A 19,399-nucleotide genomic window follows, 5' to 3' on the forward strand; every position below is an offset into this window, starting at 1 on the left:
GTTACATTAATTGTCTCTAATGAGACTGACTTGGCAATCCTTTGCTCGGTGACTTAGTAGAACAAACTGCTAGATAAAAGCGGTGTTGTCTGCTTTTCCTGGTAATCATGTCAGCTTACTGGGGTCTGTGTTTTTACTTTCACTGTTTAATTCTGTGTTCTAAGCCTAGATGGGGACATTCCCATTTCAGAGTTACAGCAGTGTCTGTGGAGCCCTCACAGAGTGTGGCATACTGCTCCAGGTGCTTTCCCATCACCCAGTCGCATACTAGGTGCTTTCCTTCTGACTGCATGAACTTCCTCCCCGAGGAAAGGGACTCTGTTGTAGAGCCGTGAGTTGTGCTGTTGCTTTATCCCAACTTCTCTTTCAGTGCTTAAAAACATTTTGCCATTGTTTGTAGTAATCAACGCCAGTTTGTTTCATTTTAAGAATCCAGAGGATGGTAGGCAAAACATATGTCTATCTTTTAAATGGAGAGGAATTTGGAAGAAAGCAGTGGATTTAGGTCTAAGGTAGTGAATCCTGAGGAATTGATGACCAAGACCCAGGTCCAGCTCGTGGTAACTGGTAAGCAGATCAGGTGGTCAGCCACCGGCAGATCTCAGCTTCTTTGTGCCCACATTAGGGAGGGGCTAGGTAATTTACAGAGGGCAGGCTGGCTAGCTCAGCTTCCCACAGCCCGCAGCCCCTGGGCTAGAGTGAATCTGGGACTTTCCCATGACCCAGGCCCCAGGGACTTGAGCAGCCCCTGCTGGCTCCGTGAGGGATCTCACCCCTCAGGGTCACATCACTGTGGGAATGCTGGCTTCCTTTTCTCTCTCCCTCCCACTTGCTCTTTAGCAGTGCAGTTCAAGAATCAGTACATCTTACATGCCCCGTCTAGCTTCATTGAATAATGCTGTTCTGTATTTGCTGTAGATCATTTTGTAAAAAAAAGGATCAGTACAGATATGAAAGAGGATCTTGTGTTTCCTCTCTAGAGAGAGGTGTTAGTGTGTTTTTCTTTCTTAAAAATGTTTTTACCCCTTTACTGTACACTTTTGCATCCATTGACCTGAACATTGTACAGTGTTGCTTTACACGTTGGAAACTCTCTGTAACCGTATGGTTGGATTGTTTTGAAACTGCGTGTGGCTAAATCCTTAATTATACCCACTTTGTTACACCTAGTTTTATTCACTCTTTTGTCCTGTTGGATGCCATTCTGTCATGTGTATTAGCATGTCATTTGCTCATTCTCCTGCTGATGATTATTTAAATTATTACCAGTCTTTTTTTTCTTATTGCTAACAATGCTGTAGCAAGTATTCTCCCACATTTCTTCTGCACATGTGGAGAATTTAAAGCTACATGCCTGAAGGCGCAAGTGCTGATTGGTTTGCAAAGTGGAGGTGATCCCTTGGTAGCCAGCACCTTCCTGTGTGCACACACTCACCTGTCTTCAACATTATTAGACTGTACTTTTCCCAAGCAGAATGGGCAAAACAGTGCTGTGCTGTGATGTTTTAGTTTGCGCTTTCCTGATCACTGTGAGTTTAAGCATGTTTTTGCTTTGCTTATTATTCAGGTTTTCCCTTATGTTGATTTCCAGTTCATATAAATTGAGCATGTTTCAAATTATATTTTTATTTGCTGAAGATGGGCAAAAGAGTCTTGTTGAAACAAATCCTGAGCTTTGGTGATACTCTTCAATGCGCTTACTCAGAGGGGATAATTTACTTACATCTCAGTGATAAAAACAAACTCAGCTGTAACCCCAGAGTCTTGGGAGGCTGAGGCCAGAGGATTAAAAGTTTTAGGCCAGCCTCAGCAATTTAGTGACACCCTGTCTCAAAAATGAAAAGCAGCTGGGGATGGAGCTCAATGGCAAAGCACCCGGGTTCAGTTCCTGCTCATGGTGGAAAGCCTTTGAGCTAGCTGTGCCTTGATCCCTCTCACTGAGTTCCTTGGGTGGAAGTGTGTGCAGGGACGTGGTTGTTTAGCTCATTTACTTCATATCTGCTGTTTCTCTGTTGTTTGAACAACAGTGCAGAAGCTGCTGATTTCATTTGCTGAAATTGCAATTAGGCAAATGTAATGAGCCAGAGGATGGTGTACATAACTTGATTTTTATGAGGGAGGCAAAAGATTAGGGTGGAAGGGCAAGGAAATGAACCATTAATACTGGAGTAGCTGTTAATTAAGCCTGAAGACCAGCATACATGATGCGGTGAATTATGCACCTTGTCCTAAAGAGAGATGATACTTGCTTGGGAAGCTCCTCCCGGGCTTTGAAATCCTTAGAAAAAGTCACTGTATCCTTTGGAATCCAGTGATAAAAATGATCAGACAGGGAACCATTTACCTTGAGAAGTGGCAGTTCTGCCCAGGCAGCCAGTTGCTTTTTTATGAATCAGACTCCCTGAATCGGTGTGAGCGAGGAGGTTCGGCGAATGCGTGCTTGTGGCCTGTTGAGGTTGGTGGGGTGTGAGGCGCCCTTGCTCTGTTTCCAACTACATTCGTTGGGCACCGTAAAGCCTACTGCCTCGCTCACGTCCTGTTCTGTCTGTTGTGCAGCCCCCCGGTCCTGAGCCATCCATGGATGGCTCTGGGCTGCTGAGGAGCCTGCCCTTTCACTCACCCGGTTTCACCCTCCCTCCGTGCAGAAATCTCTGATCTCTCCCTACTTCTTTTATATCACCACTTAACTTCCGGATCATGCTGTTCTCCTCTGTGACTGTTTCCGTGTTCTTTATCAGCATCCCTGGGCCCGAGACCCGACTCCCTGAAGTGCTATTGTAAAATGAAGTATTTCCCGTGTATGTGGGCTCCCACGTCGCTGGGCTCGAAGTCTCATCTGTGTGTCTGCTGTTCTCTTGCTGTCCCCTCTCTGTAGGACCTCTGTGCCTCCGCGGTCTCCCTTCTGGAAGACTTTGACAACATAATGGTAACGCCCCTGCTGTCATTCCGTTCTCTTTCTTTTACTCATTTTTGTTTCTTAAGTAAACTTTTAGAGCATTTCCCTTTGACCATCACCGCGAAAAAAGGGTCTCCCTGCTCCGGCTGGTCCCTCCTGCAGTCCTCATTTCACTGACCGACCCATGAATGCACTGACCATGTTCCGCTTCATGGAATTGATTTCTGAAAGCGTCCCCACAGACCCCCCTCATGGCTCTCATCATACACGCACATGGTGTAGAAGCCCGCCAGCAGCCTGGCTGGTCCTGTGTGAACTTGTCTGCCCCAGAGCCCGTGCTTTTCCCTGTGGTCCTGGGCATCATAGTGGAGGGACGCATGGCATGCTGATCTGTAGGCCAGCACCAGACAGCGATGACCATGATTACGAAAGCACCTTCTCATCGCATCCCACTTGCCTATTTCCAGATTCTTGACAAAATGCATCATCTATTTTTCTTTCCGGTATGGAGAAGATTATTTATTTTTTCTTTTTGAGCATAGGTCTTGTGCATGCATGTTACAACTTCGCCTCTGTTGCTTTGCCTGGGCTGGCCAAGAATGCATGTTTGCATTAAGTCACTCATAGGTTTCTGTGTCAGGTAGCCAACCCATGGCGCAGGCCCAGGAAGCGCTGGGATAGACGAGAACACACAGTGCAGATGTGGGTGTACAGCCACTTGTTTCAGTTCCAATGAATGGGTCCTGTTGTCTGTACATCACTGAAAATAGCCCCAACTGCATCTTCAAACTTAAAAAATACGGGCGCTACTAAATACTTGTTATTTCTCCAGTAGTAGTTTAAGTAGAGGAAAATTTGAAAACTTTCCCGAAAATATCAATTTTTCTTGACACTCTAAAGTATAGGGAGAACACATGTGGATTTTACTCATTTCAAAACTTGAACCATCAAGCCAGGTGCAGTGGCATACGCCTGTAATCCCAGCAGCTTGGCTGGTTGAGGCAGGAGAATCACGAGTTCAAAGTCAGACTCAGCAAAAGTGAGGCACTAAACAACTCAGTGAGACTCTGTCTCTAAATAAAATACAAAATAGGGCTGGGGATGTGGCTCAGTGGTCGAGTTCCCCTGAGTTCAATTCCCAGTAGCCCTCCACGAAAAAAAAATAAAAAATAAAAATAACTTGAGCTATCAAATTTAAAACTATTTTGGATATAGCTTATGTTTGCTCTAGTGCACTTATTATTCAGATAATAATGTCATTCATATAGAAAACAGTTTGCATCATTAACTTTCTTAAAGTATTACTACAGACAAAATATTTAGTCAGCTAGGTATTTGGAAGTCAAAAGAAGGTTCTGTGATTTTGTATTCATTCAAGTTAATCAAAATGTGTATCTTTGTTGTCTTTTTACCTTTAATTTTTCTTTAATTTCTCCTTTTAGAACTTAATGAAAATATACTTAACTCATTAGATTTGTCATTTATGGGCATGTAAATAGAATACATTGTAAAGGTTCGTTATTGAGATATGTTGATTTTAGAATTAGCATTAATGGCAGTGTTAACTGAAGCCAACAAAGTTATATTTGAAGTGAAAACTAATACAGTGTCAAGTTGAACGGCTTATCAAGTTTAATTCTGGAATTTTCCTTGTAAATTTACAAGGATGAGATGACCATAACTTCTGTTACACACCATTGGTGTTCTAGCCCTGGGCACCATTTCCTCTGCAACTAGGAGTCCTAAGTGGGTCCCTCTGGCCTGGTGATTCATAAAACAGGACTCACTGGCTTTGTTGTGTGTAACTTTTGTTATTTTCCCTAAAATGGCATTTTCAGAAACAGGTATAAAATCTGGCTGTGGTTTCCCAGATTCAGTCTGTCTCTTTGCAACCCTTAAACACTGTTGCAAAGTCACGAATTAAGAATTGGGAGAAATCGTCACTAGTGATGATTCTGAAGCGTGCTGCTTACTGACTGCTAACTGGTGGTAAGACCAGTTCTCCTTTAGAAAGAGACCTTCCCATGTGCCCAGGTGACCGAGAGGGTGGTGGCTAACAGAGACAAGCAGATCCAGAAAAATGAAAAGGATGAAGATGTTTTATCAAAAATGTTAGGTTTACTGGATACACAGATTTCAAATTGTGCACAAGACTCTGGTTCAGCATTTCTTTGACCTTAGATACCTCTCCTGTCTGGTTAAAAAAATCCAGCCATTGGAGAGAAGATTGTTCTCATGGAAGCTAAGAAGGTGAGTCAGCCCTGACAGCACAGCTGCCTCAGGAGTATTTAGAGAACGTTCTAGAAGATATCATGGATTACGCTTTGTTCATAGGGGCAAGTCCAAAGCAAAGTGCATAAAAATGAAGTGAGGAGACAGGAGTTTAGCTCAGCAATGCAGGGACCAGCTCATGACCACCCGCTGATGTGGATGGTTCCCTGAATGTGTGCAAGTCAGGTCCCTGAGCACCAGGGCCTCAGGTGTCTCCCGTTCTCCTAGTGATAAGGCAGAGCCTGCCTGGCTTCCTGGACTGTTCTCTCCATGATTAAAACTATGAAGTTGATGCTGCCTCTGACTGTTTCAGCTAGGCAGAGTAATTGCAGAGGAGAAATGGAGCTCCTGTCCAGATGCTGATGCAGGCAGAGGAAGGATCCTTAGCATGGTAGTCACCAGACATGAAAGCATTCCAAACCAAAGGTCCTGCTGAGAACTGCAGGGCTTTGGAGAACACTTGGTAAAGTACTTGATGCTGAAATACAAATCCCACTTACCTCTGGCTCTCAGTCTCAGTTTTCCTCATAAGGTAGTCACTGTGCCCCTGCTGAGTGCCAGCTCCCCTGCTGGGAATTGATTAAAAATAAATAAAGCTCAAGATGTATTTAGAAAAAAACAAATAATCAAAGTGACCTTCTGCCCTGGTGTGCCAGGCCTGGCCTCACTTTGTCCCTGTTGTCCTGGCCTGTCCAGTTTGTAGGATACGTTGTATGGTCTTGGCTTACCACAGCCAACACCACATCCACTGACGCTGAGAGTATTGTACTGATTTTTCCCCTTGTTCCTGCACTTGGGTCCTTGATTAGCATTTGTCAAACCTTTCCAGTTACTGAAAAACTTTCTTATTTATTTTTTCCTTAAGAAATAGGACTTTTTCTACAAGTTGAAATGGTGTGTTCCTGGCATTATTCTGGGAAAAACAAACAAAAGTAGGAATGAGTTTCAATCTGGCAGGAACAGGAGGGTGCTTCCTTTCAGGGTAGCCTGGGCTGACTGGACGCTTCAGGGAACCCTGCTGGCCAGACAGCAGGGCTCGCCATCTTCCCAGGGTCCACTGTCCACCTCAGTTAGTCCTGCTGTACTGGAGTAGGACAGTGGGAGAAGTCACCGGGGAGGGAACTACAAATGACTCTACTTCGTGTACAACCAGAGACATGAAAAATTATGCTCTATATGTATACTCTAAATTGAAATTCATTCTGCTGTCATATATAACAAATTAGAATATATAAATTTAAAAAAAAAGAAATCCACCTGAATAGCACACCTGTTAGGCAAATGTCTAAAGGTGAATTTTAGAGAGTCAAAACTATTTTTTTTTAAATCTCTTTCTACCTTATTTTAAAGTTATGGTGCTTTTCCTTGAAATGTGAGTTTTATGATTCTTAAGATAAATTTTAGTTCATATTTCTTAAATCTCTATGACCTCAACTAATATTTACCAGTAAAGTAAATGAATATTGTCCAGTCTCATAGTATTAGCACATCGTTGGTATTAGCATGTCATTAGTATTCCAGTTTTTCTACTCCCCATCCCTGTGTATTCTCTAAGGTTCTTCAATGGCAGAGGAGGAAGAATTAGAAAACGTCTGTTTGTGCATCTGCCTGCAGCTGTCACGTAGAGATCACATCCTGTTTCCCTCAAAGCCAAACCTGAGCACAGGTTTGCAGACCACCTACTGATCCAAGATGCCAACTCACATATAAATAGTCTTTTTCTTTCTAGACTGTTAAAATGATAATATTCATATCTTTGTCCCCACAACAAAGCCCAATAATGTTTGTCAGGGTCCTTATGTGGTGAAATGTCAAGGAGCATTGACTTAAAAGGGCCAATGTTTAAAGATTTGATGATTCCTTGGCAAGGGTTGTGGAGGATCAAGAAGCATTTGGATACTTTGGGGAGAGCAGGTTTAGGCTCCCATGACCACACAGAAAATTTGGGCTGTTTTATTAGACCCAGCCCCATAGGGATATGTTGGGTTTAACAGTACCTTCCTAGAACCCTATTCTGCCAAGTTGGATTCTTCCTGAAGCTGTCCTGTGCAGATACCTTAGGAGGTAGTCTCAGAAACTTGTCCTCCACCCATGCAAGGATGCTTGGGGAGAGGTGGGAGCCCCATCAGTAACCCAAGTCATTTTATGGGGATCAGAGTATAGGCCATCTGATGAAAACATTGGGTTTAACGTTTCATTAACAAGTCTTAAGAGAAATTCTCCTTAAATGGCTAATTTTAAGTAGCTATGTGTTCTTAAGGAGTAGGTTACCTGGTGAGCACTGCAGTCTTCTCACCCTCATGCCACCTGTGGAGGCGTCTCTTCACATTGTAAGAGCGCGGGCTCTGGAGTCTGGTCCGCTCTGTAGGTCTGGTGGGTGTGCCTGCGATGCCCCTCAGCTCCTGGAGCTCGGTGTCCAACCACTTGAGGAACATGGAGCTGTTGCTCCCCCCTGGAGAGAATGAGCCCAGCCCAGCCTGTGCCGCGCTCTTTCTCGTGGGTGGTGCTCACCCTCTTAGGCCAAATGTATATCCCCTTCTTCTCATTAGAAATATCCACTTTCCATCAAATGCATTAAAACCATTTTAAGAAACCATAATTCAGCACTTTCTAAAATTAGGGTATCTATTTTAAGCCAATCATAAAATAATTCTACAGTGTACCTCAATCTTGACAATTTATCAGTCCTGAAAAAAACCCAATGATGGTAGGAAGCCAGGCTTCTTTCTGTGATTATCACTGCAAGTTTCCACAGAATAACCTGCCATCAAAACATGCAACAAGCAAATAGCTCCTCTTAAAATATGTTTATTTTCCTAAGGCCAAAACATGGGTCAAGACTGGTGGACAGATGATCATAGGTTTTATTTTACAGATAGTTGGTTAGAATTGTATTTGCAGTTAACAACATGTAAATTTAGTGACTGTATTCTAATGGACTGTTAGGGTCATGGTAGTTCACATTTCCCCTTGAATCTGTAGCTAAATAGGTGACTTTTAGGTCACTGTGAAGGAGCTTCCCCTTAGAGCCGTGGGTGTCCATGTGTCATTGATGTGTCCACATGTTCTCGTGCCTGGTGGGCACAGGGCAGCTGGGGTTTTCATGCCTGCACTCTGGCGGTGCTCACGCCCTTCACCCAGAGTGGTGGCCTGCCCGGAGCACACTGGGAGCCAGCTGGCCTCTCTGCTGCGCAGATATTGGGCTCTCAGGTTCCTATTGTGTCTCTTTGTAGTCTTCTAAGAAGAGTTCAGGACTCTAGACACATGGGGAAGTAACAAGGAATAACACTGAAGACAGCTTAGAAATCTGTGACTTCTGTATTCATGTCATAAGATGCGGTGTCGAGGGTCATCGGGATCATGGGCCAGAAGCTCAAACCCAGGCCTTGCTGTGCTGACCTCGAGTTTGCCTCGGCTTTGTCTTCCAGGGCCCACCCGGGGACCAGGCTGCTCTCTTTGCTGCACAGGCTCGGCCCTCCCCTCAGCCCCCTCAGTATCCAGGGCTGCAGCAGGCACAGGTACCCACACCAGCTTAACAGGTCTGCGGGATCTCAACACTCTTTATGCACAGAAGGAGGCGAGGACGTTGGACATCAACTCCCTAATGGACCAGAACTTAGTTACCTCTACTTATGGGTTATACTTGACATTTTAAGAAAACTTAACTAATAATTGTTGAGCAAGTCTCAGGATTGACTAAGGGGCATGAAACACTTTAGGGGAATTATTGAGTTAAAAACATAAATAAATTCAAACATCTTTGTTGATGATGATAGATGTAAAATGTGTGGCAGTCAGAGAGTTACTTATGATATAATTCATGATAGAAATGGTCATACTCAAAGACAACTCAGATGAGGAATCGCGGTAGAACAGCAAGAAGGTGGGCCTTGGAATCAGACCTCAGCTATTCCTGGCAGTTCCTAGCTGCGCATGTTAGCCTCAGCTTTGGTTTCCTTCTGTAAAATAGAGATGAAGGATGTGAGGATCTAGAGAGCCTGTCTACAAACCACGTACGCCGTAGATGCTAAACACGTAACAGATTATCTAAATGGAAGAGGAATCTGGGACTCTTTTTTTCTAATGCTGTTATTTCTGGGTTCCTATGCTCTCCTGTAGTTCTGTCATGATCAGAAGCCCAGTATTGTTGATGTGAGTCCTGTTGGGCTGCCAGCTCCTTCACGGTGTGCTGAGACCGGCTGTGGTCCAAGCAAGACAGGAAGGTGTTGAACAGTTACCAATTATGTCCTTCCTTCCTCCCATTAATAGATTAATAGTTTCTGGTTTTTCTTTTTATTTTTTTGGAACCTAGTTGGTTATGACAGGCACATTCATCAGACCCAAAAAGGTACAATCACAGGTTGGGAAAGTGTACTCCGTTATTTTAAATTCACATTGAGCATGGGTAGGCTTCTGGCTAACTTTGGGGTTGAACATGGATGTGTCTGTGCACTGGAGGTCGCCTGCTTGTACACAGACATGTGTCCTTCCTTCCCTCAAACAGAGCAGCTGACCTGGAAACCCAGTTTGGCCAAATGACAATTCACGTATTTTAACTAAAACTTTGGGTGCATGGCCTGTTCACTCTTTGGCTTTTTGGCCAGACTCCCTGCCTCCAGAAAAGTCTTTCTTGTACTTGAGTCCTAAGAGCCTTTGAAGACAGTGCATGTCAGAGAGGCCCTATCGGGTCCTGTGCCCCACGTGCCCCAGTGGTGCCTGGGGCGCTGACTTGTCCCCTTTCCTCCCTGCAGACCATGCCCCAGGGCTACACCATGTACGGAACCCAGATGCCTCTGCCACAGCCCGCACAGCCGCAGGCCGGCGTGGTCCTGTCCCCCAGCTATGGCTCCCGGGCCTACCCGGCCGCACACTCCAGCCCTGCGCTCATGGAGAGACTGAGGCAGATGCAGCAGCAGCCCAGCGGCTACGTACAGCAGCAGGCCCCGCCCTACCTGCAGCCCCTGACGGGCACCCAGAGGTGACACGAGGAGGGACTGTGCTTGTGTTTGCTGTGCCTCACCTGGGGCATGGCAGCTTGGTGGCTTGTGGGCCTGTGTGCCTCCGTGTGCTTGACATGCTGCTGCTCAGTTTCAGTAGCATCCACGGAGCCCCAGGCAGGAATTCCTCATCTCGTTTATTTCCTTCGCTCAGGGGCCCCAGCTGGGACTACTTCTTCCATGGGATGGATGTCCTGGGCTAGTTAGCACTAGTATTCTCTCCCCCCTTTCAAAGAGTGTTTATCTTTTCATTAAAAGCATCTGAGTGACTACTGATTGTTATTGGAAATGTTACACTAGAGTTTGCTGCTCAGCTGCAAATGTATGGTTGCAGGACCAGTTGGGCCTGGTGCACATGAGGGTTTTGTTATAACTGAGTTGTCGCCTTTCCCACCTCAGGGATGGTTGGAGAAATGGGATCCCCATGGATTCCGGGGTTCCTGTTGTAACCAGGTCCCTTAGACCCAGAGTATTACTGCCCACTACCACACCCGCTGTGCATACGTGGCTGTTTAAATATAGACCAATGAAAATTGAAATGCACCTTGAGTTCATCCTTCACACTAGTCAAATTTCAAGTGTTCAGTAGCCATACATGGCCAGCAGGGGCAGCCAGGGCCTGGGCAGTCACTCAGGGTTGTGTTATATGGGCACCTTCTTGGAAGGAAGCCCTGCAGTTGTGTTCTGCATCAAGGCCTGACAATTAATGTCACCAGTCCTAGTGGCCTTCTTATTTTGCAGCACATACAGAAGCATTTCAGTCATCAGTGGCTATGTGTCAGCTGCAAGTAACCCCAACTATGAAACACTGGGACAGCTGACGGATGGTAGCACATTTAGGAAAATAAATTAATTTGGAAATATGTATTTCCAATTTCATTATATTTCCTACTTTTATAACTAGTAGCAGCATACTGTTACCTCGGGAGCTTGAACTTCAAGTCATCAGTTCTGGGTTCAAATGCCACCTGTGCCATCTGCTGTCTGAGGAACCTCAGTGAGGGTTCCTCTCCACCTCTGCTCTCTCATTCCTAATGTGGGGAGTGCACAATGCTAAGCACAGGTGCTGTTGTGGGAGGAGCCGTGCAGTCAGACCTCCGCACAGGGCCTGCTCCAAGGCCGGTGTCCAGTGAGTGAGACTCACTGTTAGCAACTACTTCATTAAAAAATTAGTGTGCACATGAGTGCTATTTTAAGAGGCCTGTTTGCTTTCCTTTTTTCCGAGTGGTCACGTCTCTGCCTTAGCCTCCAGTCTTTTTCCCTTGGCATGATGCAAGTGACCATCGACCGCCGAGGGCTGCTCTGCTCTGTGAGCGTGGATTGTGTCCTGGTGGCACTCATGGTACAAGTCACACTGTTCTTTGCCAGGATGAACCACCAGGCTCTGCAGCAGAGCCCCCTGGTGGGCGGGGGCATCGATGCCATGCTGACGCCTGCACACCCGAGCCTCCCCTCCGTGCCCCTGCCTCAGGACCCCTTGAGGCCCCGGCAGCCGCAAGTTCGACAGCAGCAGAGACTCCTGCAGGTATGGGGCAGGGAGATGAGGGCAATTCTGTCTCTTCATACAGAACAGATCCGCAGTAGTGGTGCTCCTGATTTCCATGGTTGAGTTCCAAGGAGCCCGTGTGTTTGACACTCAGACCTAAACTGGTGCAGTTTATCCCAGCTTGGCAGGGTTTCCCTCTCTCTGTGCTTCTGCCCTGCCTTGGGCAGAAGTGTTTCATTGCATCTTCTCACTTTCTCAAAGGCCCCGGAGGCACTTGGGTGCCTTTGATTTGAGAGCAGAAGCCTCAGCTCCCCCAGCCACTGTTTAACCAGGGGCTGCCATTGAGTGCAAGTTCCCTACATAGGAAAAAGATACAAACAAAGGCTATGAAATCAGGGATATAGGGAGGAATTTGCAAAGGGACACTTCCTTTGTCTCTGTTAGAATTCAGAGATCTGTCCTTCACTTATTTAATGTAAATACTCGCAAGTCCCAGACAAGAGCTTCTCCAGCACATTCTTGCTTCTTTGTTCCTTTTTAAGAAACGCGGTCTGCGTGGTCCTGTGCCCTTCCTCTTTATTGTCCACAAGGCTGCTTCCTACTGTATTACCAGCTGGTCCTGGGCTGGCTTGGTGACTTTCTGGAGGGACTGACCCTGCTCTTGCCCTCTTGCCAGTCTACCTGAGATGCAGTGCTGTCTTAGGTACTACAGGGAAGGGAGACATCAACAACTTTGGGGCATCTAGTAGAGCTGGGGTGCCCTAGGGCTGTGCTCTGGGTGGTTAACAGGAAGGAAACCTGTCACGCAAGGAGGGACAGCAACAGAGTTTGCATGTCCCAGGCTTGGCACTGGATGAAGGAAAGAACAAACATCTCCTTGAGAATTTGGACCCTAAACTCAAGTAGGTTTGGGGTCTGAGTCTAGTGTGACCTACAGATTTCTGGTTGATGGTATCCCAAAGTGACAAGCAGAAACCAACACAAATTCTTTGTAGACCTGAGTTTCATAAGATGCCATCAGTGGTAAGATGCCATTAGTTGCATCCTAATTTTTGACCTGATAAAATGTTTAAAAAGTTGCATCAGGGAACTGGTAATATATAGTTATTGACCTGGAGGACTGTGGCTAGTAGACGTGTAGTCCTGTCCAAGTGTAAATGTCATCTCCAAGATGGTAAAAAACCCTCTAATCTCCAGTTTGTAATGGAAATAATACTAGTGCCTTCCTCTCAAGTGTGTAGCAAGGTTTAAATAAAGAAATTCAGGTAAAGCACTAGTTTGGTCATGTTGCTATTAATGTTTTTACTAACGTGACTGTTAATACTCAAGAGTGGTATTTTCTTATATCATCTTTCCGCCCCCCCTTGGTTCTTAGGATATATTTCAGAATTTTTTAGGACTGTTATTTGTATTTTTTTTAAAATTTTTTATCATTTCCAAGTCACCAAGGAAGGTGGCAGCGCTGTCACTTTTCTACTTTCTGCCTTGGTATTCTTCAGACCCAAGCGTAGAGAACCTGCCTCTCCTGGGGGCCGGGGGCTTCTGTCTCTTCTAGTGTGTGTCCTGTGGTAATTCTTCTTACCCACAGTATATTCCTCAGAGATTCAAACAATACTGGTTTGCTCCTGTGAATCGGTTTCTCCTTTTTGGGGATCGACTACCTTCGTGGGGGACAATCTTGATGCTCTGAAGTCACATTCATCTCTCGTGAGGTCTCTTGTGAGGCCACAGAGCCGTGGGGAGCCTTGGGGAGCCTTGGCTTCCTCGTGCTGAGCATCCAAATTCAGTTTGTGTTGCTCGTGTGGGGAGTGGCCCTGGCCAGGGCTCTGCAAGGTTTCCATGTCCTCTACCATGGTCCCTTAGTGTCTGTCAGTGGCTATTTATTACCCTTCTCAAAAAGGACAGATAATTTGGGGCATAGCCTGTAGACCAAATGGAAAAAATGAAAAGGATGAGAATCTCTGGGTCTGTCACCCCCAGGAAGAAGTGTTTGGACGGAACACTTGTTGAAGGTCATGGGGAGAAAGCAGTGGCTCCCATTTCCTGAGTCACGACTGGTGTCTGGCCTGTGGCTTCTGTGACTCGGAAGGTTTCCCAGAGCTGAGCATTTGAGCCAACCTTGTCAACGACATGGTTCCAACTTTACACTCATCATTTGTGCCAGAACATCTTCCAGGCATCCTTTAAAAAATTAAGATTGAATCCTCAGGGGTCTCCTGTCATATATCACAGGGAAAGAAGGGAGGCTGCCTGTAGGTGCTTGTCCCCTGGGGTTGTGAGGCAGGTAGCATGCCTGTGGAAGGGCACATGGCATGAAGGAAGCCACACAGCAGGTGCACAGGGTGTCCCTGTCCCTGTGAGCAGTGTCTCCCGTGAGCAGTGACTCCCGGGGGAGACTTGCAGGACTAGGGCGGTCTGAGAAGGCTTTCAGGAGGGACATATGGAGGTGGATTTAGGTCTTGCCCTTGACAGTGTTGCCAGGGGGCAGGTGGAAGAGGCAGGATCTAGTCATGCTCCCATATGATATTTTGGTCAATGACCAATTGCTTATATAAAAGGTAGTCCCATGAGATAATAATGTCCCCTAGTGACATTATAGCCTTTATTATCACCTTAGCACAACACAGACATCTTTGTGGTGATGGTGGCGTAAAGACACCTGTCACACTACCAGTTACAAGTGCATAGCACATACAGTCAGGGACTGGACGTGATTCTCGGTGATGACCAGGAGTGACGGGGTCCGACGTCTGTGTTGGCGGCGGCCTGATGGGTCTTGTGTTCGCCACGTCTCTGGAGGGTATCACCGTCTCTTGCTACACACAGTCTGACTCACACCCCCAGCCTGGTGTGTGGTGGGCTACGCCATACTGCCTGGTTTGTGAAGGCATGCTCTGTGACGTTGGACAGTGACAAAGTCCCTAAAGACACATTTCCCAGAACGTGTCACCTTTGGAAAGCCGCACATTTGTTCTGCAACAGACAGTGAGATAAACTGTTAATGGAGCTTCAGGGTGACATCCCCCTTTCCTTTCAAGGGCATAATCCTTTATCTTTCTTTGCAGATGCAGCAGCCCCCCCAGCCCCAGCCGTCTTCACAGCCCCAGAGCCAGCAGACCCTGGGTCTCCAGGCAGTGCAGCCCCAGCAACCCCTGGTAAGGCCTGTGTCCGGGGACCACTTGGGTTTCGTAAAGGCCGTTGCCTTCTCTGCACCTGTCACTATGGAGAATTGGAGTTTCCTAAACATGCCAGCAGCTTCTCTCTAGGACCGTGCCAGGGTTGTGGTGGTGGTGTTGGTGTGTTTGTTTACATAGAAGGGTACAAATAAATATTTGGGGTTCGATAGGTTACAACACTTTCCTCTTTTAAAAATTTGAGATTATTCCACAGAATAGATACTTATACTTATAAGCAATATTAGGTGATGATATAGTTTATCTGTTTAGAAGATAATCTGGAAATATCTGAAAACAAATGGAAGGGGAGGAAGGAGGTGCCAGGTGCACTCCGTCCTCCAGCGGAGGGCTTATGGGCTCTGCCAAGATGGGTCACTGGTCACCTCATTGGGAGGCGCTGGTGCAGGTGGTCTTGGGCACAGGGTCTGAAGGTGGAGTAAGGTAGGAGCTTGTGGCGAGGAGAAGGCTGTCAGGAAGGACTGGAAATAAGGGATCAGGTGAAGCACGGGGTGGGCCTCTGGCATGGAAGGGTGGGGGTTGGCTTGAATGGGACATCCCCGCTCCTTCAACGAGCCTCTGAGATCAAGAGGAGGAGCTAGACTGGCGAAGGCAGAGACTGGCCGGATGTGCTGGACGCCGGCTCCCACTCCTTCTGCGGAGGTGTCTGAGGTGCGCTGCAGCCCACTTCACAGGTTCCTTCCACAGTGGAGGTCACACATGGACATCCCACTCACCCTGAGGCTGTCAGTGGACATTGCTGGCCCTGCTGTGCACGACCCATACCAGAGGCTCTTTGGACTCCCTGGGACCTGCTGTTCCACCCAAGAACAATTAGTTTGAAATTATTTCAAACTAACAGAAATGCTCTAAGAATAGTATAAAATCGCCCTAAGCTCTTCCCAGACTCACTGGTCAGCACCCTGTGCCATCCTGCCTTAGCCTATGCCCGCTCCTCCTCCGTGCACGCCTCCCTTGGTCTGCACACAGGAATGGGTCGCAGACACGTGCCCTTCCCTGCTAAATACCTCAGTTTATTTCTCCAAAGCAAGGCTATTCTTTCACAAAAGCATGATATGGTTATTAAGATCAGGAAATAGGACATGACTCTGCGCTCTCATCTGTACGTCTCCTGCCAGCGCCCTTGTGTCTGTGGTGACAACTGCACTGGTCTCTCTGGACTTGGGATCAGCTTGCCCTGGGTCTGGCTCTTGTGTGTTCTCCACCTTCCACCTGGACCGATTCCAGCCCCAGGCCCGCATGTCTTCATGATGGTGGCACCCCTGAGACATGGAACATTGCTCTGTTGGCTTAGCTGCATAGGTAGTTGTGTTTAGAATCACCTTGCGCATTTCTGAGGCGCATCACAGGTGTCATTGTCCCTCTCAGTGAGTCACACTAGAATATACACTGGTCCTTCATCGGGGATGTGACTTTGATCCCTGTGTGGGGGTGGTGCCTGGTAGGTTGCTCCTGCCCAGATCCACTGACGACTGCTGTATTAACATGCAGTTTGGGGGCAGCTGGGTACTGCTCATCTTGCTGCTCACCAAACCTTCATGTGCTCCTGTCAACGTCTGTCAAGTCACTCCTGCCTGAATCCACCGTCATGCGGCGGTGGCAGAATGGAGACTTTCACACTCTATTTCCTGCCTTTAATGGTTGGTATTCTGTTTTATGATCTTTCCCTAAGTTGTTTTTATTTTAGTGTTATTAATTTTCCTCCATGCTGGGGACAAACCCAAGGCCTTGCACAGGTGTGGCGAGCACTCTACTCCTGAGCCACATCCTACCCTGCCCTTTGAATTTTTTTATTTTGAGATAGGATGTCACTGAGTTGCCCAGGCTGGCCTTGAATTTGTGATCCTCCTGCCTCAGCCTCCCTGGTAGCTGGGATTACAGGCATGTGCATCTGTGCTCAGCTGTTATGTTTTAAATATGAAGTCTAACATTTGGCCCTTGGCCTTTGAATTGTAACTTCTAGGAAGAATTTAAATTCTTCCTGCAACTTTGCTCAGTATTCTAACTGGCATCAGTTAGATTAAAGTTGGTGATTTTAAAAATCTCTTTCCACTAGGTATGTTATGACATCAAGCAGTACTGACACATAGTAGCCTCACTCCTTTCTTCTTTTATACAACAAAACACTCTGTTGGTGTTTGGCCAGAAAGCCAAAAGATAAACCACGTTTCTGTAAAATATGTCATAATGAGTGTTTGAAATATTTGATGCTGACCTGGCAAATTCTTAGCCTTTTTTTTTTTTTTCTAATTTAAAACCAAGACTTCTCACGCTGTAGTGCTCTTATTAACTAGGAGCAGAATTATGCAAAGTTAGTTCTAGTGGAAATAACTATCATGTAATTACACCTTCTCAGACATTTATTGCAGATTAGTGAATGGGCACTTGACTAGTAATTATAGGGAATCCAATAATTTGAGAATTAAAATTTCTTTGGCTACTAAGTAGTTGCATGATGCCCCTGTTAACAGAAAAGCAGGCTACACTGAGCCCTCCACTGTCTGTGACTGTGTGACAGTAGAGTGTTCCACATATTCAGCTTTTTAAATTTTGATTGAGGCATGTATAGAAATAACCTTATGGGAGTCATATGATATGTGGCTTATAAATAATAAGCTCTCTATTTAATCTGCATATTCAATTCATGTGTTTTCCCTGTAAATTGACAATCTGCATATTTATTCATTCTGGTGTGACCTAATGCCCTGAGACTGTTGTACTTTCTTAAAGAGCCAGCCTTTGTCTGGGGGCACAGGTCCTTATGTAGTGACTGGCTTCAACTGAACACCTGGGTCAATACCTGCAATTATGCAGACGTTGGCAGGACCTCTCCCAGTGGTCTTTCTCTTTGGCCTTTCACCCTCTGTTATTAAACCTCATTCTGGTTGACTTTTAATAGGAAATATATAAAATATGTATCAAGGATATGAAGTTAGTTTATTCTTAGAGGGTAATGCTACGTTGAGTCACAGATGGACATCAGCACCACGTGCCTCACATGGAATACATTATCATTTGTGTGTGTATGGTAACAGAGTTGGTTCTGTCTCAAAGCTCTCTTTACAGGAAAGGGTAGAGATTATCTTGAAACCTCTTACAGATTGAGCAAGTTAGTCGGAGCATGGCATATGACTTTTTCCTCATGCTTATGGGAAAGAATGTCAGAAAAACAGAAATTGTCACTCATAGTGATTTTGCGGGACAGTAAAACCCACAGCAGACTTTTTAGGAGGCTTTTGTTCTCAACTGAAGACTTTAATGCTGTCTTGATAAGCAAATGTCTTATTTTTTATTTAAAGCACTATGTTGTAGTTAGACTATAACATTTACAATTACAGTACGGAGACAAAAATATTATAAATGTATAATTCTTAGGGTAGGCAAGGAAATTTAAATTGTTTTTTTAAATTTTAGATGTTTAGACCTGGATTGTGGTATTTCAGGGTTGGAAGTTACAGGGGCAGTCAGTCGCCTGGACTCTTGGGTTGTGGCTCTATTTAGTGTGCTGTATCCAGCATGCCCATGTTTGTACACTCGGAAGTTCACGAACACGGTCCTGTGTTTGTGACTCCTACCGCTCTGAAGTCAGTCCTCGGCTGCTCTGCGTGGTCATCCCACTCACAGTTTCAGACATTGTTCTGCTGAGGGAGTTTAAGATCTTTCCTCTTCTTTTTTGGTCTTGTCACAATAACAGAGTAGAGTATATAATAAGGAGAAAACATCTCTCTAGCAGCTACACATTCACAACAGCAATGGTCAAAGCCTTAGCCGTATGAGCAGAAACCACATGTTCCCTTTGATCTTTTAGGATTCACTAGGTATATCGTATGCATCAGGAATACATTTATTTATATTTATGATAAACATCTGAGCAGACCCAGTGTGTGGTACTGGCCCATGTACTGTGTTCTGTCCCTCCCTCTGCTGTAGGAACAGCAGTGGGCCAACTGTGGCAGGGGGTTCTGGTTCCTGCCCTCTCGAGGGAGGGGTAAAGGTACCAAGCATGGTCCCTGTCCCCAGAGGAGCCCCAGGAGGTGATCAACAGCAGCACTGCACGTGAAGAGGGGCATGTGGCTGCTGGGCTCCTGGTAGAAGAGGCCCAGGGCCTGTCTTAGTTTGCTGGGACTACTCCAGAGAACACAGTGGCTTAAATAGCAGAGATGGACAGTGCCTTGCTTTTGGAGGTGGAAGCCCAAGATCAGCTTGTCACCAGGGCTGGCTCCTAAGTGCCTAAGGCGAGTCTACCCATGCCTCTCCCACAGCCCCCGTGGCTCATGGCTATCTCTGACCTCCTGGGCTTGCAGACCTGGGACTCTGCGCTGCTCTCACCTGGCCTTCTCACTGCATGCACACCTGTGTCAATTCGCCTTCTTGGGGACACCATCCTGGCCTAGATCCCACTGTATGCCTCTTTCTAACTCCATCACCTTTATAAAGGCTAAGCAGGTCACATTCTGAGGTACTGGGGGTTGGACTGTGTCATATTGTTTTGCAGGCACAGTTCACCCTGTGACAGAGGTCACAAGAGAGGTTGGGAGCCTTGATGGAGGAGGTG

The 19,399-nt window shown here is 46.1% G+C and overlaps 1 protein-coding gene across 6 annotated transcripts in view; it reads left to right on the forward strand.

Moving 5' to 3' along the window:
• Med12l (mediator complex subunit 12L) overlaps positions 1-19,399 on the forward strand; it is a 266,032-nt gene that overhangs the window by 242,234 nt on the left and 4,399 nt on the right. For all 6 annotated transcript variants that reach the window (XM_058574923.1, XM_058574927.1, XM_058574924.1 and 3 more), the window contains 4 exons: positions 8,596-8,685; positions 9,919-10,145; positions 11,533-11,689; positions 14,716-14,805. In XM_058574923.1, coding sequence (XP_058430906.1) covers positions 8,596-8,685; positions 9,919-10,145; positions 11,533-11,689; positions 14,716-14,805 — 564 coding nt within the window. The remainder of the gene's footprint in view (positions 1-8,595; positions 8,686-9,918; positions 10,146-11,532; positions 11,690-14,715; positions 14,806-19,399) is intronic.

The sequence above is a fragment of the Marmota monax genome, unplaced genomic scaffold (genome assembly GCF_021218885.2).
Source record: "Marmota monax isolate L192 unplaced genomic scaffold, Marmota_monax_Labrador192_F-V1.1 WCK01_AAM20220418_F8-fsc00022, whole genome shotgun sequence".
NCBI lineage: Eukaryota > Metazoa > Chordata > Mammalia > Rodentia > Sciuridae > Marmota > Marmota monax.